Raw genomic sequence first — 21,972 nt, 5'->3', positions numbered from 1 at the left:
CCCCCTCCCCCCGGTTCAATAGCTCTGCTCAAACTCCCCCCTCAGAGAGTAGCGGGGGTTTGGGAGAAATCTGCTCAGATTGCTTCACCTCTGTAGGGTTGAGACTCGAATCCTCTCATTTCATCTGCCTTCAATATCGTGGAGAGGGTTCTCACTCATCCTAGCGAGATTCCCGCTTCCCTTACCATCTGATCCAATTCCCCACCCCCTTGGAGTCTGTCATTTAGGTTTCTCATCTTCCACCAGGACAGCCAGTGCTGCAAAGCTTCCATCCTCTTCCAGTGTGGAACTGCTTTTTTCTTCCGATACCTCCTTTGAGTACGTCACTGAGGAGGCCTCTTGGGAAAAAAAAGAGGTGTAAAAGACACCTGGATTCCCCACAGGAATCTGTCACTACAGACACTGACTTCGAGGAAGGGTCCCCCAGATTTCCACCTGATGATGTCTGCTTTGCGGACATCCTAGAGATCCTGTAATTGAAGAGGTAGATGGTTCTTCCAAAGCCCTAACCCATAGGAGTCTGTGCTCTTGGATGCTTTCGGCACTGGCTCTGTCTACGTCCTGGGTGTCTCTTCCCCCTGCCCCCTGGCGTACCCTCTTATTGAATTTCTACCAGGCATGGAAGGATCTGGACACCGTAAAACCCATACCCAAGCCCGCTGACAAGATGCGAAGTGCACCCTTGGACAAATTCCACTCGACTAATGGTATCCAGGTAGATGCCATGGTTGTCATGGCAGCCACCAAAAAGGAGATGGCTCAGGAAAGCTCCACTGTCCATCCAATTAACAGGGAGTCTAGGGCTTTCGATTGGTTTGGCAAGAGGGTATACACTTCATCCACATTTGCTTTACGAGCGCTGAACTATTTGTTCCATTTTACCAGGTTACAGAGGGACCTGATCAAGGAACTCTCTAGCTCAATCCCTGAGTCAGTGTCTAAAGAGGAATGCAAGACATTTTCCTCCGGAATGGCCACGCTCCAATCGATATCTAATTCGTCCATGAGGCTGATTGCCCATGCAGCTGAAGGCACCTCTAGGGCTGCCGGTTTTGGCATTCCCATTAGGCATCATGCATGGATTTGGCTGTGTGACTTTGTGGAACCTTTCAAGGCGTCATTTGTCAATGCACCCTTTGGTTTGTCTATTTGTCTCCACAGTTCGTGACACACCCTCCTGCAGTGAGAAGAATGGGAAGACCTTGTCTATAGAAATCCTTTTTTCCACTCCACAAGGTTCCTTTTCCAGGAATCAACATGGATGAAAAAAACTGTGGTTCAGGAAATCTCAAGTTTCTGTTCAGGAATCTCAGGGAGTTCCCCCAGAGGCAGGGGGAGAAACATTTACAAGGGTAAATGCCACCCCAAGGGCAGAGGCATCCGCAGAATCAAGGGTCTCAGGATTCCTCCTTGGACCAGACCCTTTCAGTGCTCTTGAAGGGTTGCCTGACTGCCCATCAATGATTGGAGTTGGGGGGGTGCTTATCCTTGCACCCAGAAGCATGGATAGCCATCACAAATGATCAATGGGTGCAAAGGATAGTTTTCAAAAGATACGTTTCCTTTTTAAATCTTCCCAAACCAAAAACTTGCCTCCCAGATGTACCACCCAGTCAGAGGGAGGCAGCAACATTAGAAATTGCAAAGCTGCTCCAGAAAATAGTCATCCAGGATGTCCTTTTTGATAAAGTTGGATCAGGCATCTACTCTAGGTTCTTTTTAGTACCAAAAAAAAAATGGGAGCCTGTGGCCAACTTTGGATCTAACATCCCAGAACAAATCAGTAAAATAATGGAAATTCTGGATGGTCAAGATCCAGTCCATGCTTTCTCTTCTGAAGATGGACAACTGGATGTGCTCTGTAGACCTGAAGGATGCGTACTACCGTATCAGAATGGAGAGGCATTCCAGATGGCATCTTCATTTCAGGCTGGGAGAAAGTCATTACCAATTCCGGGTGCTTCTGTTTGGTTTCACCACATCCCCCAGGGTGTTCACCAAATGCCTGGCAGTCGTTGCAGTTCATCTCAGACTGCAGGGAATCAATGCGTTTCCTTATCTTGACAACTGGCTCCTAACTGCTTCAACCAGATATCTACTCATTCAGGCCAGGGATTGTCTGTTACAGTTAGTTCCCACTCTGGGCATAACTGTAAACAGACAAATCACAGCACAGTCCTGTTCAGCTAATAGACTTTTATTGGAGCTCATTTGGACACAACCAGAGCTATGGCCTTTCTATCTCTAGACAAAGGGGTCTACTCAGAGTTCATTGCTCCCAAATCCTAGCAATCCCATCACCTCCGGCGAAACTAGCACAAAGAGCGTTGGGTTCTCTGGCTGCCACAGTAATACTACTGCCTACAACATGTTTACATATGCAAATCCTACAGTGGACGTTATCAGTTCAGTGATCGTTACATCAGCATTCTCTGACTCAACCTGTAAAACTGTCAAGGGTTTGCAAAGACTCTCTTCTCTGATGGGTTAATTCCTCAGAAGTCTGCCAAGGTCGTCTCTTCATTCTTCCCCTGTCAAATGCTGTGCTAACCATGGATGCCTCCCAGTTGTGGTGGTGGGGGCATTTTCTGGAACGCACTGTCCAAGGGATGTGGTAGTCTCAGTAAACCAAATGGCATATCAACTTTCTGTAGATGAGGAGTTATTTTAGCCTTGCAAGCACTACACGGCTTTCTTCCTCCGGGGACCATTGCAATTCATATGGACAATATGTCCATGGTATGGTACATCAGCAAGCAAGGGGGCACCAAATCTTACCCACTGTGTCAAGAAGCTATGAGAGTGTGGCAGTGAGCCGTCTCTCTCAACTGCTTTTTAGTTGCAACGCACATTCTGGGGGAGTCCAAAATTCTAGCATATAGGCTTAGCAGAGCAATATTGATGCCTTACAAAAGTGGTTTCTGTACCAGTCAGTAGCAAACATAATCTTCCATGAGTGGGATCAACCTTGCTGTGATCTCTCTCTCCCCTCAACAACAGCATGCAGCAAGTTCTTTGCCTTGATCACTGCTCAATGACAACCCCCGAGAGATGCTCTCGTACATGCTTGGTCTACTCTGTGCATTTCGACCATTAACCCTGATCCCCAAATTCCTTCAGAATCTTCAAGATTTAAGATCAACTCCACAGTTTCTCCAATTTAGTGATGGGTAGACATTTCAGGCTTTCATCCCTGATCTGAGAGATTCTGATACCAGCTTTGAGCATGTACTAGGAAGATGTGTAAGAACAAATGGAAAAGATTCTCTTTGGGCTCAGTTGGTAGCCATTCATATTTGCACATTGGGGAAAACTTTGCTAGCCATTCATATTTCCACATTGGGGAAAACTCTGCTACTCTAGCTTCTTCTAAACTTTGTAAGGTTGTTCTTAGGGGCACCTTTTTAACCCATCCCATAATCAAAGATCCTACCCTTCCTTGGGACCTTACTTTGGTTTTATGATCCTTGGTTCTTCCTCCCCTTGAATCAGCAGCTAGAGTGGATCTGAATTTTCTCTCCAGGAAAACAGCTTTTTTAGTTGCTATTATGTCAGCAAAAAGAGTGTCCGAGCTCCAAACCCTCTCTGCTAAAACTGCCTTACTTGATCTTCCATAAAGATAGAGTTTCCTTATGGGACCAATCCATCCTTTTTTGCCTAAAGTGGTTACAGAAAACAATATCAATCAGTCAGTTCATCATCTGGTTTTCTTTAATTTCCAGAATAAGGGAGAATACACACTGCATCTTCTGGATGTTCGTAGGTAAGTACATTTTTATTTGGACCGGACAAAATCCTTCAGAAAATCTGACCAGCTGTTTCTTTTTCAGACATGGGGAAAGGCACAGCAGTTATTAAACCTACTCTGGCCAGATAGTTGCAAGATTGCATCTCCTTTGCTTATTCATCAAAAGGGATGTCTTTGCCGCGGTGTGTCAAAGCTCATTCAAAGAGATCTGTGGTGACTTCTCAAGCCTTTTCCTTGAATTTCAGTTGATTATATATGCAGCTGCCTTTTGGTCAAGGTCTCGTACCGTTATTTCTTATTACAAGCTAGATGACCTTTCCAGGAATAGAGCTGCTTTTGGCTCTAAGTTGCTTCGGAATATCGTTCCATAAGGACCACCTTAGGTTCTGTATAGCTGGGGACTCTGTCCCACAGGTCAAGGGACGAATGAAAATGACCACATCAAATAAAAAAAGTTATATTCTTACCGTAACGTTCCATCTGCATTGTCCATTTTCATTCTTTCTTGACCTCCCCACCTTCCTTCACCCTGGCCTCTTTTCCATGTAGACCTGACGGAATTGGTCTCTGTCAAGAACTGTAGTTCCTGTGTTTAGCACCTGAACCTTTTTCATATCTATCCATACAGATATCTTCAGCTGTATAATTTTTAGCAAACTTGATCTGAGGTATTCTGGGGGAAGGAGGCATTATGGGATGGAAAGGAGGAGCTCGAGCTTCAAATCCGTAGTCAGATCTGAAAACTCGCAGGTTGAGGAAGAATGAAAATGGACAACACAGATGGAATATTCTGGTAAGAACATAACTTTGTTTTATTGATGATTGAATGTCTGCCTGACATGAGGCTGTGTTATTAATATATAAATATATAACTATAAAATGGTCAAAATACCAAGTGTGCACCATGCACAGTGATTGTACAGTGCGGAATATTGAAAAATAAAGTTTTTATATTGCTCAAAATATGGCATATATTTGTAAATATCACATTTTCAATACAGACGAGGTGGATATTTAAAAGGTTGGACCTGTGGTAGAGAAGCCACAATGTAAATAAGACAGGAAGAAGTGTTGTAGAAAATATATGATGTGAAGGAGAGCGAAACTTAGATTACATGAGTAGTTGCATATGAGAAGAGAGGCCATTTACTGATGGATGTGATGTAATAGGGTAAGAATACTTTATAGGAAATGAGGCAGAAAGAGAAGGCTTGGGTTGAATGGGATGTAATAAAGTTGAGATACTTTAGATGAAATAAGGTAAAAAGAAAGGTAAGGGTTATGGATGGAATGAGCGGCCAACAAGTGTAAAGGAAATAATGCAGGGGTGGCTAAGTGTGGGAGTAGAGTAGATAAGCAAAGTGATACTAAACAGAGCAGGACATTTCCCATTTGAGCAGGACATTTCCCATTTGAGCCAACCAAAACAATGTGTTTCACTGCATCTTCCCCTTGGGGAGTTCTCAGTAAGGCTTAGGAGAACCTGAGTTCTTATGAGACCCTTCAATGGTGTGTAACATTGTTCCCTACGCTAAGCAATGCACAGCAACAGTTGCTTCTCCCTCTTGTTAGGAGACCTCTTGTGGAGCCTGTCTTCTCTCCCATGTACAGGTTAAGCTGGAGTCGAGAGTAGATTTGAGCTAAGGGAGAAGAGGGAAAATAAGGTGCTGTAGTCAACAGTAGTAAAATATCTTGACTAACCTTGCTCCAAATCCATTGCAAACACATTGCAAAGACCTTAGGACAGGTTCTCGTACAGCTACTGTTCAAGATAAAAATAAAAAAAAAATTTGCCATCACTGGTACAAATTCAGGTGTGGAATAACCTAAGTGTCTTGCAATTATTTATTCCTTAACTCATTGACTCCAGTGGCATTGTGGAGGTTTGTACTCTGGCTTCCTGTGATTGCATTCTGAGATTTCTCAAAATTATGTCCTCACACTTCAAACAGATGCTCATATCTTTCTAGCCATAAAGGTTACTAAAGAAATGTAAATGGCGAATTTGCACAAACAAATCTTTACGGTGGTAGTGTCCATTAAATTCTCAGTCTTAAACTACATTTTATGAGACATATTAAACATGGAAAAATTAATTTTATAATAATTTGCAAAATGGATACCTCCATAACCACTCAAGTTGTACACATACTTTGAGCATTATTTTATCAATAAGTAAACTCTCAAGTGGGGCTGTGCAGCTCTGTCTGTGGTTTTATGTGGTTGTTGCTGTTTAGAAAAATATGAACATTATGACAATGTAAATAATATATTAACAACAATGAATATCTGTTTAGCAGCAATAAGCAGAGGTCAAATGTCAGTGCAAATATGTTGCCTGTCATGTTAGCTTTAAGATTAAGTCTTTCAATAGCTTGTCTGTAGCATGATTTTTAAACCGATGCATATATGAGCAGACTATATTAGACACTTAGAAGCATCATTAGGGTGTAGCTATAGAAAAGCCTTGAGGTGTCGGCTGCAATGAGTTAAGAATGCCGCACACTTTTATACATCAATGTCACTGAAAAAAAAGTAAGGTGCCACACACTTTTATATGTCCTGGTCAGAATTCCTGAGGATCACTATTTCGCTGCTTTGCTGATGTGTTTTTAAAATCTAAAGTTCGGGCAGTCACTTTTCAACCTTCATGAGGGGTGGGGGACACTGGGTCTGTTTTTTATCCAGCAGTAAAATTGGAGAAGTCCTGACCAGTTGCTGTTCCCATCCTGCTTTGCTGATGCTGTTTTAAACTGTAATTTAATTAGCAGTTTGACAGTTAACTAATTGAGTTTCCTGAAAAAATAACAGGATGTTCAGATTGGATTTAATTAGTGAGACAGGATCAACAGCAGTTCACTGTAGGCCTAATTGCAGTGTGCTCTACATAACAGCATAGAAAACCAGTAAAAAAAAAGTAGGCTTTTTATCAAGTGATGGCAGTCTTCTTTCAGTTAATCTTTTTTAACCTACTCTTACCTCATCACACTTTACCTTTAAGCCACTTGAATTCAGTGAATCAACCCATCATTAAGGCTGTAGTTAGAAGTTTGCATGCAGTTCAAATTCTGATAATTGATGCAGGATTACTAGTTGACCACCATTTTGTCCCCATCCAAGAGCCTTCACAAACATCTGACCATGGTAGTAACAACCCTCTATAAAGTTCATATATCCTGTTGGACTCAGTTGGAGAGCAAGAGTTGCATTTTAGAACAGTTTTGTGAAATCACTTCTAACTCAACCACAAGAAAAACGGTCATCTGTGGTCATAATGAAATAATTGGTCATAAAATGAACACACATTATTAGCAATAGAATGCCCACCATGAAATCTGCTTTGTGTAAAATGTTTTGAGATGTGTTCAAAGACATCCCTTTTCAATATTGACAGTTAATGATGTGGATATTCTACAAAAGGGCCTTACAGAAACTGATGCTTGGTGCCAAAGCCATGGGCTCAAGCTAAATGCCAAGAAATGTATAGTTATTCCCTTTGGGGAAAAAACATGTACCCATGAATTATCACATAGGTGGCAGTACACTAAACACCGAAAGTGTGATGAGAGACTTAGGGACACAGGTGGACAGTGGTCTCATCTTCGATAACCACATCGCCATAACAGTCAGGAAATCCTTCTGTGTGACACACCTCATCACTAAGGACTTTCATCCAGAAGAAAGGTCATTGTCCCACTGTACTCATCCCAAATTAGACCCATTATAGAGTACAACGCCCCGTTTGGTATGCACCTCACAAAACATCTGCAACAGCTGGAAAGGCCTCAGAAATACCTCACAAAAAGAATGACAGGCCTAAAGCAGATGCTCTCTGCTGAATGTCTAAAAAAAAAAAAAACTCCAGCTGTACTCTGTGACATATCATCTACTCAGAGGCAATATCTGCTTAATATACAAGGCCATGTCAAACCCTGAGCCGTTGGACATACTCCACTTAAAGAAATACCAATCCCTTAGAGCCACATGCACCAGGGATCTAAACTTTGTCATCACAATGAACAAAACATGCTGGAGGGATAGGTTCCTGACCCAGAGACTGCCCATACATGTCAAGCAGAGTGCTTCCTTGGCCCTCTCAAAAGGAACCTTGACGATTGGATGGGAGATAGAAAATTCACCATGGGGATCACGTCAGTCACCATGCTAGACAGGGGTCCAGGGCACCCTGCTAGACAGGGGTCCAGGGAAGTAAATTTTGTGGGAAGAAATATCCGGGGAATTGTTTGGCTAGGCTTGCCTAGGCCCTAGGGCCTGTAGCCTAGTACCAACCTATGAATAACTATAAAGATCAGATTATGTTATAGGCTGCAGGTTCAAAACACAGTCTGAACATGCTACTAAATTGCCATTTTGTTCCCTTTGAAGGTTCTTCATACCCACTTGACTTTCCAAGTAACTAGCCACTTCTTAGTACGTATGACCTGCTATTCCCCAACAGATTGAATATTACATTTTAAATTGTATTTCACATGTAATGTAGATTTGGTGCATTCCTAAATGAATTAAGCCAGCTTAAATAGTGTGCTGCTTTGAGCACTGCTTGTCCATTATGAAGACATCATTAGAATAGCCCTAATCCTAATTCTGGGGTAGCTGCACTTATGATGGCAAAGATGGCCAGAGGGGCATTAAACTCACAATCTGTGTTCTACATACATCCCTTTAACAACCTGAGAGTTTCTTTACTGTTTACACATCTGGTATCTTTCTGTGATCAAAGGAATAAATGTATGATTGCTTTTGTCGTAAGTGATGGTTTAATAAAGATGTTTCTTGCTTAAAGAGGGGCAGAAACTGAATAATTTATATAATGTTGCTTAGGTTGTATGATATATAGCAATATATGTGAAGCATAGTGTTTAACCTCTTATGATTAATTTTAACTTAATGCAATTTGAGTACTTTTACATAAATGTAAATGTGCCTATGTCAAAAGTGATAATTCAATAAAGGTGCTTAAATAAAAAAAAATATATGAATGAAAGAAAAAAAAAAAAACACCCACTTCACACCCCATATGCATTCTAACACACACACACACACACGTTATACATCATTCTGCTGCCTTGCTAAAAGTTAACTTTGTTTCCCCATGCTTGCTAAACTCAGCATGGATAGTTTTTATTTCATGCTTGCTAAACATTCATCTACAATTAGCTGACATAAATACGATGATTTTTTTGTGGAGAATGAATTTTTTTTTTGTCTGGAACTTCCACAACTGCAAATGTTTCAGATGTTTTGCACATTGGCCTAGCAACGTATTTTGAAAATCAGGAGTATGTTATGGTTTCTCTTACATCAACTTTTACAGAGGGTATAACTGAAGTGATTATCACAGTTGCTTCCAGACTTAGTAAGTCAAGCACATTTGAGGCAAAACTATATTTACCTGTGATTTATTTTTTTGGCTTTGGGTTAAAAACATATCTTGAACCACTCTGTGGCTGGTGTTGAGATGGACTTCTCAAATATTTACAGTATGTATGTGTGTATATGTATTATCTGTAGTTTATTCATTGTGATGTTTTACTTTGTTTTTACAGTCTGTGATTTCCTTGGGGAGAAGATGGCATCTCTCTTTGGTATAAGCACTCCTAAATACCAGTATGCTATTGATGAATACTACAGGATAAAGAAGGAGGTATGTATTTGTGTATCCAAAATCAAAAGTACATTACACTTGAGACTGATATATATGTTGCTCTTGGATCTGTTTAAATGCCAAGCTTCTTATTACATGTATTGTCTATTAAAGTAAAAGCATTGTATGGTATCTACAGGATGTTGAGTTTAAATATTTCAATACCAGAAATTTTAAGAAAGCTAATCAGTTGTGTGTGTAATTTGCACCACAAAAGAAAGGTCTCTGATTATTATCTAAAATCACTCTGGAGTGAATAAGCAAAAAGCTGTAGCCAGTACGTGGAAGCCTTGCAATGAGAGTTGTAAGACGTCCTTTGCAAAGCAAGTAGGGTTGTTGAGCATCTCATCTCATGCTGACACATATTGGAGCCCCCTGGAATGACACCACCCATTTAATCGATCATTATAACTTTGTACCTGGGCATCCTTCTTGGAGAAGGAATGCACAAAGTTCCAGAGTTTTGCCTGTATTTGTGACCTGCATGAAGAGTTCTGACATTATCTGGCAAGACAGGGTTTTGCATCTCAAGTCTTTCACTGCCATGTGTGCTACCTCTGTCGTGTCCATATTTATTAGGTGAAAGGGTTTTCGGAATCATGAAGTCTCAGCAATCCTGCCACCTGAAAGACAGCTTGCTATTATCCTGCCTTTGTCTGGCTTAGTAAGAGGAAATTTGCTGTGCCTAACTGATCACTAAAACATTTCTGTTTGCATAGTGCCTGGTGTACTCTATTTGAGATTTAACTTTTTGTGACTTTTTTTTGCATGTGAGAATGAGGCTTCCGTACAAGTTAAATATCTGCATCCCTCAGAAATGGAATTTCTTGTGTTGCGAAAGTTCGTTATCTGTGAGCATAAGTGCTAGGAGGTTGTTGACAGAAGGTAAACAAGTAGATTGACTTTCCATCTTGCTACTGGGGTGTGCACTAAAGAGGCAGGAAATTATGAAGAAGGTAACTTGAGCTTTGACAGTTGGATAGGTTGAGACTAGCACAAACAGAAGTTGAAGGCCTAACTAAAAAGCTCTTGGGTGTCTGACAGTAATAGTAATCAACTATAACCCTACCTGGAAGCCTTCATAGCATACTCTGCAGTTGTTCTTCATCTAAGTATTTCCAAGCCCAAAAGCAGTAATGTTCAAGTTTCTCAATAAAGTTTACTGCTTATTCTTAAAAATACTAGCCTTTGATATACAGCTTAATCCAGGCACTCAGAATTCATCGTCTACCTTAAAGTGTACATGCATCTAATGTAAACAAGGCTAACAATTAATCACCATCCGAAATGAGGATCTTAAAAACGGCCTATGTAAATATTGCTAAACTTGATAATAAATGGCCATGGCTTGAAATTTTACTGATTACAGAAAAGCCACAGATGATTAGCTTTACTGAAACTTGGCTCAGGGATAATTTCTGCCCTTCCCAATGCATCCGCTCAGTAGTGTTTGGTAAGAGGCGAGGAACCAGATGAGGTAGTGTTGCTCTCCTTGTTAGCATGTGTTAGCATTGAAAGTCTGACATACTACAAGTGCAAACAGTGTCATAAGCCCCAACTGGACTCTTGCATATTTTTCATTGGAAGGTTTTACACACACACACACACACACACACACACACACACACACACACACCTGAATAGTCTGCATACCCTCGTCACTCCACAGTCACAAATCTTAAGCCACTGCTGACTCCCATATTTTCCCAAATGTGAGCCCAAACACTATTGTCGCTTGTCTTAATAAAGTGCTCCTATGTCTTTGACTTGAGCAGTTAATGCAGAAGACGACTAGTGCAACCTCCCCTCCCTATAAAAGGGATAACTCTGTCCTTGATATCATAATTAGTCATCACCCAGAGGTGCCCAGAAGCTAATGTACTACACTTAAGTGATCACTGTATTGTAATTTCCACCTGATCCATGAGAAAAAAAAACTTCCGCAACTTGTAAACTAAACACCCATATCAGATTGTAAGCAAAATATTTTAAATGCTCAACAAACCAGTCAGTTTTATACAACATAATATATGTAAATGACTAGCTCAGGTTTTTCGTAGTCAAGTTGCTCATTCTGCAGGACATGGTCTTCACTTTTACAAGATGAAAAATGGGACAAACTCCATGGCTCTCCACAAATTTAAACGTCTCTCTTTCTAGAGACAACACTTGTAAAGTCTGGAAGCAAAACCCTTCAAATAAACATCTGCATAAAGTATACCTCACCCTATGGATCAAATCCAGAATTTGTTCAAATTCTGCAAAAATCTCTTCCTAAGAAAAAAAAAAAAAGTTGCTCCTAAAAACCTGCCCCAGGCAGTTTTGGAAAGAGAAAAAGTACTTACAAGAGGTATAAACAATCTTTAGCCAGCCTCTGGTTCCAATAACTTAAATTTTGCTAGCAAGAGCATTCCTGCTGACTACTATCCACGAAATTGCCCATAAATTCTCACCTTTAATCACCAGTTTAATTTCAGCTCTTCTAGTGTGGTTGTCTTTCGGCTTTTACCGGTTAGGGGTCGCCACAGCGGAACTCCGGTCCTCTAATAACTGGCAGTAGATTTCTATGGTTTCGAGTTGCCAGCTCGACGCCCAACCTTCAACGAAGGCACGCCCATTCACGCATGTCTTTTGGAACGCCACTCAACCGCGGGGAGGACAAGCAGACTCCACAGAGAAGGCACTCCCCGCACTCAGCTCTCCTAGTATGATAAAGTGAAACTGAAAAAAAGAGAGCCAGTGAAATTGTCCATTTGAGTAAAATTCAGTCACTAGCTAGTAAGCAAATTGCCTGGATGCCAGCAAAGAAGAAATTTAGAGAACCAGCAAGAAAATCAAACTGACCCTGCTAACTATCGCCCCATAAGCCTGACTAGCCTGGTCTGCAAGGCTGTGGAGCGCATCATCATGGAACTCATTAACAAAAACATTGGGAACCTCCAAACACTTGACCTGACCCAGTTCGGCTATGTTAAGGGCAGATCATGCCTACTAAACCTGGTTGACTTCTTCAAGACGGTCACCAAGGCCATAGACTTGGGAAAGGTTGTTCACACAGCTTACCTTGATCTCGCCAAGGCTTTCGACACTATTCCCCACTCAGGTATTACTGAAAAACGCACCAACCTGAACATAAACCCCTACGTCACGAGATGGGTTGCTAACTGGCTTACAGATAGAACTCACACGGTAAGAATAGCGGGCTCCAGGTCTGAATCTAAACCAGTCACAAGTGGTGTCCTGCAAGGCTTGGTCCTGGGACCCCTACTGTTCGGCATATACTTTTCAGAAGTACAGGCAAACACAGGAGGACTATGGCTAACCAAGTTCGCCGATGACTGCAAACTGGGAGCCATAATCGACTCTCCGACTGACATGGACATCCTCCAGAAGTGCCTTACTGAGACAGACACCTGGTGTCAAAGTCATGACCTCATGCTAAATGCCAAAAAATTCATAGTCATCCCATTTGGGAAAAACAAAATACCCACAAATTACCACATAGGTGGCAGCCCCCTTAATACAGAAGAGGTAATAAGAAATCTGGGGACCCAGATAGATAGCAATCTCTCCTTTGACAATCATACTGCCAAAGTAGTCAGGAAATCCTTCTATGTGGCCCATCTAATTACTAAAGGGTTCGCATCTAGAAATAGAGGTTAGAGTGGCCCTCTACTCGTCACTCATCAGACCCGTCATTGAGTACAATGCCCCATTTGGGATGTACCTCACAAGACACTTCCAACAGCTGGGGAGACCACAAAAGTACCTCACCAGGATGATTACTGGCTTCAAACATATGTCCTATGCAGCCCGACTGAAAAAACTCCGGCTGTACTCAGTGGCATATCGCTTACTCAGAGGTGATCTCTGCCTGACTTACAAAGCCATGTCCAACTCAGAATTAATGGACATGCTCCACCAAAGAAATCCAAGTCACTGCGAGCCACTCGCTCTAGTGAACTAAACCTCGCCACAACAATAAATAGAATATGCTGGAGGGATAGATTCCTGTCGCAGAGACTCCCCATGCTTTGGAACAAAATTCCAAACTACATTCGGCAGAGCCCCTCACTAACGCTCTTCAAGAGAAACCTTGACGAGTGGATGGGTAAAAGAAAATACACCCCCTGGGATCACTTCATTGGCTCTGCTTGACAGAGGATCAGTTGATTAATAAATGGGGCGTCGAAGGCCGACACACTCTGGCTAGGCTTATAAATGCCCTCGGGCAAATAGCCTAGTACCTACCTACAAACCTATGAACCTATAAGGTTAAGAGGAAAACACTGGCTGGGAAGAATCCTGCAGCTGATCATCAAGAAGCAGTTCACACTTCAACTTCACTACAAAAGATATCTTCCAGTAATTTAGAAGAAAAAATAAATATACTTGGAGGCGATTAATATAAATGAAATATAGAATGAATATTTCAACTCTAATAATAAAAGGCTGGGAAATGGAATAAGCTTAAACTAGCTATTCAGTTGGGGTCTGTGGCATTTTGTCGAATCACAAAGTAGTGAACAGCCCTTTGTCGAACACCTATTTAGCAAAACTACCGATCGTCAAACTTAGTTTTCAGTGAACGTTTTCCCAGGCCAAGGCAATGGTTGGCTGTCATCTGGAATTTGCCCTTTTCCCTACTGTAGAGCGATCTCTGAGTTGGTATATTTAGTTAGGGGGGGTTGTGGGGAGCGTAGCCCCCTACTTCTTGGCTAGGTGTTTTATATTATCTGTCGCTATGGTAGCCTACCATTGGTTTGCCCTAGGACAATTTTCGCTGAAAAGTCAGTCAGTTTACAGCTTCAGTAAATAGTTGTATGAATAGGTTCAGTGATGAGTGATTCAATGAACTGATATAGACCCATTAAGATGAGCTAATAAAACTGCAAAAATCTGAGGTTGAAATGAGGCTAGTTGAGTATGAAGCTTCTTAAGAAAAATTTAAAAAATAATAGAAGACAGCAAGTGCAGAGAAAATCTGAGATTTTCTGCCATACTAGAGAAATTGGAAGGAACTCACTATATTCATTTTATAAAAGCACAGATAAGCAACTGGACTGGTATTCAGCATAGGATTTATTTGAAATGGAGCATTCTAAATTTGGCCACGAGAAAGCAGTCAAGGTCTAGATTAGTAAGGATGCAGTCAGACCAGCAAAAAGAAATGATCCTAACAAATCTATGGCAGAAAATTGGAGACAACAGTGTGTTAAAAAATGACTGTAAACAAGGCAGAAGAGAAGCAAATATATACCAGCAATCGGCGAATGTTGAGAGGCAGGTATGAGATTCAAGCTGATGTATCAGCAATATTTTTTCCTGAATGACCAAAGCCATTTTTGAATAGGCTAAGGAGGAAATGTATTATCCAGTAAAAAGTAAGCCAACAAGAAGGAGCCACCTTCTCTTTTTTTGAAGGTCATGCAGATGCTTTGCCAGTGGAACCTTTTGCATTATTCCCAAGAAAATTAGTTGTGAAAGAGAAGCACTCACAAAAATTGATTAAAAGAATCAGTAGTACCTTGGCCTTTAACCAGAGTCTGGTGTTGGGAGATGGAGATGATCAATTGACCAGCAACACTGAAATTAGTGAGTAAATTGGAGACTATAAGTCCTCGGTTACATTTGTGAAATATGGCTTTGCAAAAAAAGTGGCTGAGAAAGACTGGAGTTCTTTTGATATTGTTTAACTTGTGGGTAGATTGTAAAGCACATTACCCCACTGTGTCATTTAGTTTAAAAGAACACTAAAGGAGGGAAAATAATTCACTGTAAGTGAACTCATTTTTGATTTTATTAGTATTTGTGTGACGTCCCCTTTGTGGACCGGTAATCAAGGAGACTTGAATTCTCCCCACTGACACTGGAGAGGGATGTTAACTTGGAATAAAAATAATTGCACACAGTATTTCCAGATGCAGCTCTCTGCGCCAAGCACAGTTACCCTTAGCATACAGGGAAGGCACTCAGTCCTGTGGGTGTGTGTCTGTCTCTCTCTGCAAGTCCCCAAAAAGACTCCCCACTGACACAGCTGTAGAATCAAGTCCTCAGCAGAGTGTCCAAGCCAAGTCCTCCAGCACCCTCTCTGAAACCGATGGTTCATGTCCCTGCTCCAAGCAGCTGAGAAACAGACACACACACACACACACACACCTACCTGGGAAAGGCTGGCATAGATTTACTAGCTATGCTCCCTTTTGCCTATACTATAAGGTAGATACTGCCACCAGACACTCCAAAGCCAGCTACCCTAAGGCTTTTACAAGGGTACCCAATTATACTGAGTGAAATTAATAATCGTAAGGATGGTAATGCTTGACCATTGTAATGAGGCTTTCAGGAGTGGCCACAGAGTCACCAAATAGATATAAGTACTCTGAGGTTGAAATATTCTTTAAAAGGCCAACCACAATGAAAAGTTTAAATATATTTAATTAAATAATAAAACATGAAAATATGAAATCTAGTTATAGTAAACACTAGAGATGTTCTTCGTTCCACATTGCTGCAGTCCTTACTATTGGGGTAGTCCGCTGTCCAGTCGGCCCGAATACCAGAGAGAAGCGACGCCGTCAGGGCGCATTAGACCAGGGTACTAATGCGCATGACCGCTCAGTCTTTTGCCGCATGGTCCGATGCAGAAGCAGTTTTAGTGCAGGTTGGCGTTCTGAAATATTTCCAAACCGGAGTTTCAGACCGAATCAGAGTTGGCTTTTCTTGCCTCAGTATTTAACCGGATGTCAGAAAAAGTGAATAACTGACTTTCTTGTGAGAAATAGATACCTCATAGGGATTACCATACCTTGTGTATACCTTGTTTAGGGCCTGAGCACGACGTTGTTGGATGCCGCTCTTGTGCTAGTTTAACAAAGAGACGGTTAGACTGTGCTAGGTTAGTGTTTGGGAAGCGTTGTAATTATAAAATGCCGCCGGATGCTCCGGCGCCCGCCGTCAAGAAGCGCAAGGACAAACAGCGGTTGATGAACCAGTCCCAGACGCAGTGGAGCCAGAGGTTTTGCCAGGAGTTTCTATGGAGTCTCAGGCAGAGACTTTACTGTTACAGGATGTGCCTTCTCAGGAGGTAGGCCAGGCTGAGGGGCTTCTCAGGTAACTGTTCTTCCCTCTCTTCCCAAGGTAGTTAGAGCCTCTCCTTCTGTTGCCAAAACTTCTTTGAGAGGTAGGCCAAGTTCAGCTTCAGTGGGGCTTCTCCTAGCATTTCAGGTTCTGTGCCTAAGAAACATATGCTTAAAATGGCAGAAGATTTGATTACTATGATTAGAGGTTCTATGCCCCTCCTGATAAGAGGCCTAGGGTGGAACCGGAGTTTGATAGTTTTGAACAGTGTTCAGAGGCTTCTGAGTCTTCTGGAAGATTTGCAGGAGTATCCTCCTTATTCTGATTCTGATGTGGATGATTCCACTCCTACAGCTTCTCCTCCTGAGGATTTCTCATTTTCAGAGACTCTGCATTCCATGAGGGAGCACTTTAAATGGGAAGGCCAGGATTACTCTGATTCAGGAAAAGGCTTAGGGAATTCTTGTTTTGCCCCAGCATAGGCCCTTAGCTATACCTCCTGTGTTGAATGTGGTGGAAGATGTTTTGCAGAGGCTTCCTGAACCCTGATTCTTTGCCTCCTGCTCCTGTTAAACCTGATAGGTACTATAGGGTGCCTGAAGCTCATAAGTATCTTTTAAGAGTCCTAGGGCAGACCCGAAACTGTTTCTCAGGGACCTAAAGGTGTTAAGGCCTCTGTGGTTAAAAACCCTGTTCCCACTGATAAAGTGGCAAGGGCTTTGGATAGATGGGGAAAGAAAGTGTATACTTCTTCCACTTTAGCCATGAGGGCTTGAATTGTCAGTTTCACATGCTTAAATTTCAAAATTATCTCCTTTCACAACTGAAATCTAAGGTGGATGCTTTGGCGGAAGGTATTGAGTGTAAAGAGTTGCTGGATTTAGTTCATGTGTCTGAACAAGTGGGTAAGCATTCTTTGCAATGTGGTTTTGATGCTGTACAGGCCTCCTCGAGGTGGCTGCCACTAGTTCTGTTCTTCAGGCATGCCTGGTTGAGGGATCAGAATTTAGCTGAGCATGTTAAGACAAGGATTTTGGATGCTCCTTTACAGTCTGATGTGTTGTTTGGTTCGCCTGTGGAAGCAGTTTTAAAGAAAATGGAGGACAAAGCTAAGTCTATGCAAACTGTTAAAGATTTTTGCAGGTGCAGCCACCAAGTTTAGTAGAAATTGGCCTGCTAAGGGATGGACATATCCTGCTTATGATTCCCAGTCTAGGGGTAGGTCTAGGCGTGGTAGGCAGAGCTCAAGGTTCTTTTAGGCCTAGAACAGGAGTTCACCTGCTCAGACTTCTGGTGAGGGCAGGGGTCAGTCCTTTAAACAGACCCAATGACCTGCCTCTTCAGCTGCCAGTAGATTCTCGCCTGGCAGCTCCTTTGGGAGGAAGACTGTCTCTTTTCAAGGAAAATTGGGATTTAATTACTCAAGACAGATGGGTGTTGGATATCATTCACCACGGTTACAGGTTTTATTTCCATACATTGCCCCTTTCAAAGGCATGCCAGGCGTTCCTCCTCCACAAAGGAAAGAGGCTCACAAGCAAATTTCTCAGTTACTCCAAATAGGGGCCATTCAGCCAGTCCCTGTATCAGAAAGGGGCCTAAGTTTTATTCTCGCCTGTTCCTAGTACCAAAGAAGGGGAACACGTGGAGACCAATTTTGGATTTATCTATCCTCAACACTTATCTGGACATTCCCAAGTTCAAGATGTTGACGTTACAACAGCTTTTACCTCTGCTGGGCAAAGATCACTGGATGGTAACTTTGGATCTCAAGGAAGCTTACCTTCATGTGCCTATAAGACTGAGTTGCAGGAAATATCTGCGCCGAGCTGGAAATTCTCATTATCAGTTCTCTGCATTGCCCTTTGGCTTATCTACTGCCCAGAGTATTCACAAAGGTTCTGGCTCCAGTGATAGCTTACTTCAGGCTAAAAGGAATTCAAATCTATCCTTACTTGGACGACTGCCTGATTCTGGCTCAAGAAAAGGAAGACCTTCTACAGCATCTGGAATATGTTATAGCAGTGCTAAGATGCCTAGGGTATTCTGTGAACGAAATAAAGTCCAGTCTAGTACCCTCTCAAGACATGTGCTTTCTGGGTGTGAGACTGAATACAGCAGCCCAGATGGCCTTTTTAACCCCGGACAAACAAAAGAGTCTATCACTTTACTTCCATCAACTATCTCATCAGTCCGTGCTGACTGCAAGGACAGTCCTTCAAGCATTAGGGTTCATGGCATCTTGTATTCTGGTGCTTCCCAATGCCAAACTGCATATGAGGAAGCTACAATGGTATCTCAAAATGTATGGACACAGCACTGCCAGGATTTGGACACTGTCATTCAAATAATACCTTGCCTTCAAAAGAATTTTTGTGGTGGGCTCAGGAATGTCACCTAAACAAGGGACTCTCTGTGACCCGGCCAGAGGCGAGTCAGATTTTAACGACAGATGCCTCGGACATTGCTTGGGGAGCTCATCTGAATGGAAAGTGGATACAAGACAAGTGGCCTGCCAGACTACAGCATCTACATATCAACATGAAGGAGATGTTAGCAGTCCAGTTTGCATTAATGGCTTTCAAGGAGTTACTTCTTCCAGGGCAGGTGTTGATTCTAACAGACAACACAACTGTCATGTGGTACATCAACAAGCAAGGGGAACACATTCTTATCCTCTATGCAGGCAAGCAATGATTTTATGGGAGACTGCTAAGCTTGCAACTAACTCTTCAGGCAAGGTTTCTGCCGGAGCACAGAACTCCTTAGCAGATGTGTTAAGCAGACAAATCATGGATCCCCACAGTGGAAACTGGATCTTCATGTATTTCAGAAATTGACAGTGTCATGGGGAACTCCAGACATAGATCTGTTCGCTTCTCCACTAAACCACCAGCTGCCAAAGTTTTGCACAAAGGGGTTTCATCACACAGCTTGGAAAGTGGATGCTCTGTCTTTCAGTTGGAAAAACCTTCATGTGTATGCCTTTCCACCACTGCCTCTTCTTCCAAAGGTGCTATTAAAAGTCAGACAAGACAAGCCAAGGATGATTTTGATAGCTCCAGATTGGCCTCGGCAACATTGGTACCCACTACTAAGGAGTCTGGTAAGGAAGCCTCCATGGCCTTTACCTTTGATTCCTCATCTGTTATCTCAGAAGGACGGTCATCTGCTCAATGTCGCTTCAATCTCTTCATCTAACAGCCTGGCATATTCTGTGTTGAAACACAGCAGGTCTCAACTTCCTCAACAAGTTTTAAATGTGATTATGGAAGCTAGAAGACCTAGTACAAGGAAAGTGTCAGAAAAATGGAAGAGATTTTATTTTGGAGTACAGCAAAGAATTTGGAGATTTCTGAGCCTAATTTGAGTGTGGCTCTTCAATATCTTACTGAGTTATTGGACAAAGGTTTGTCCTTCTCTTCCATTAAGATTCATGCTGCAGCAATTTCAGCTCACTATGATTGTGACCCACCATTGTTTTCGCATCCTTTGTTCAAGCAATTTCTTAGAGGGGCAAAGAATATAAGACCCCACGTGAGCTCCTACTCCTGCTTGGGATCTCAATTTTGTGTTGGAAAAACTTACTCTACAACCTTTTGAGCCTGCGGCTACTGCTGAATTGAAATACTTGTCATGGAAGACTGCTTTTCTGTTGGCTATTACTTCTGCAAGAAGGGTGTCTGAGTTGCAGGCCCTTATGGCAGTAGAGCCCTTTTTGATTTTCCATAAGGATAGGGTATCATTACATACTAATCCTTCCTTTATGCCTAAGGTGGTTTCTAGTGTGGCTTTAAACCAAACCATTCATTTGCCTACTTTTATGCAGACCCCCAAAATAAAGGGGAAAAGATTTTGCACACTTTAGATGTACACAGGCAATTGCGTTATTATTTAAGCAGGACTAAGGATTTTAGGCAGTCTCAGCAGTTGTTTGTTTCTTTTGCTTTGAGTTCACAGGGCAGGCCTGTGTCAAAACAAACTATTTCTAGGTGGATTGGGTTTTGCATTGCATTTTGTTATTCCCATCATGGCAAGGAGATTCCAGCTGGGATTAGGCCTCATTCCACTAGGGCTACTGCCACTTCAACAGCATTTCTAAGGGGGGTGGCAACTAAGGATATTTTGGAGGCAGCTACTTGGAGTTCAGTGCATACTTTCTCTAAGCATTATCACCTTCCTATCTACTCTAAGTCTAGGGCTGGTTTTGCCACAGCTGTTTTGCAAGGCATGTTGTCAGCTCCTACTTCTTTATGATTTGCCAGCCTCCCTTACCTCTGCTTTGGGATTCTACCCAATAGTAAGGACTGCAGCAATGTGGAGCGAAGAACATAGTACAGTTTTGTACCTACCATAAATGTAGATGTTCGAGGATACACATTGCTGCAGTCCAACCCCTCCCTCCTTCCCCTCTGTGTTTAGGGGTGGTTGTGTAGGTGAGGTTATCTGCTGATATTTTGTATATATTTTTGTATATATTGTACATATTTTTGGTGCAGGTATTTTGGGCCTTGTCTTTTAGGGTCTTCTGACATCTGGGGCAAGAAAAGACTGAGGATATGGCGCCGGTCATGCGCATTAGTACCCTGACGCACTGGCGTCAGTCTAATGCGCCTGACCGGCAGTCATATACTCTGGTATTCGGGCCGACTGGACAGCGGACTACCCCAATAGTAAGGACTGCAGCAATGTGTATCCTCGAACATCTACATTTATGGTAGGTACAAAACTGTACTTTTGTCACAGCACACATTAACACAGACAGATTCACACAGTTACAGAAAAAACGTAGTTAACTAATCTCACTATATTTTATTTTCTATTCCCTGGTCACTTACTAGAGCAAGGCAAGATGAACTAGGTGAGGGATCCTTCTACGTCCACAACCAGCAATAAGGTCCAGGAATAAAAAATGCAGGCCAACCAAAGTTTATGATGAAATATTTTTATACGAAAGCGCTCAATCCTGTTGTATTTTATTAAAGTAGTGAAACTTCGGTTGGGCTGCATTTTTCAATCCTGGACCTTATTGCTAGTTGTAGACTTTGTTGATTCCTGTTTGTTTATCTTCTTGGTTACCAGGGATCCTTCTCTGTCAGGTTTCAAAATCAGAGTGCTCTGAGACTTCAGTCTCGTCTAGTATTAAAGCATCATTTTTGCTCTGGATTACAGAATGACATCACATCTGACTTCTGCTTTCCATACTGCCCCCTTTCCTAGTAACTGACCAAGAATCTCGCACATAATGTGTCAGTAGTGCACACATGTAGAGCTTTGCTAAAATCTGTTGCAGCTTCCTAAAGTCAAAAAACAATTTCAAAGTTCTACCCTTCCAGAGTAGCAATTGGTTAACTGCTAAAGACATTACAGTAGGTGTCCTAGTACTTGTTTTCCCAGACAATTTTGTCTCTGGCTGCAATCAGAACTGTAAGATACAATCTTTATGGTTTAAGTAATTTAATTTCACAATATTTTTTTA

At 42.0% G+C, this 21,972-nt stretch overlaps 1 protein-coding gene across 1 annotated transcript in view; it reads left to right on the top strand.

Moving 5' to 3' along the window:
* Window positions 1–21,972, top strand: part of FAM177A1 (family with sequence similarity 177 member A1) — a 201,181-nt gene that overhangs the window by 129,745 nt on the left and 49,464 nt on the right. The window contains exon 4 of the mRNA XM_044073525.1: window positions 9,316–9,413. Within this exon, the coding sequence (XP_043929460.1) occupies window positions 9,316–9,413 (98 nt within the window). The remainder of the gene's footprint in view (window positions 1–9,315; window positions 9,414–21,972) is intronic.

Source organism: Protopterus annectens, chromosome 6.part0 (assembly GCF_019279795.1).
Source record: "Protopterus annectens isolate FY-2018-M chromosome 6.part0, PAN1.0, whole genome shotgun sequence".
In the NCBI taxonomy this organism is placed as follows: Eukaryota; Metazoa; Chordata; order Ceratodontiformes; family Protopteridae; genus Protopterus; species Protopterus annectens.
This window is presented reverse-complemented; position numbering and strand designations above follow the sequence as displayed.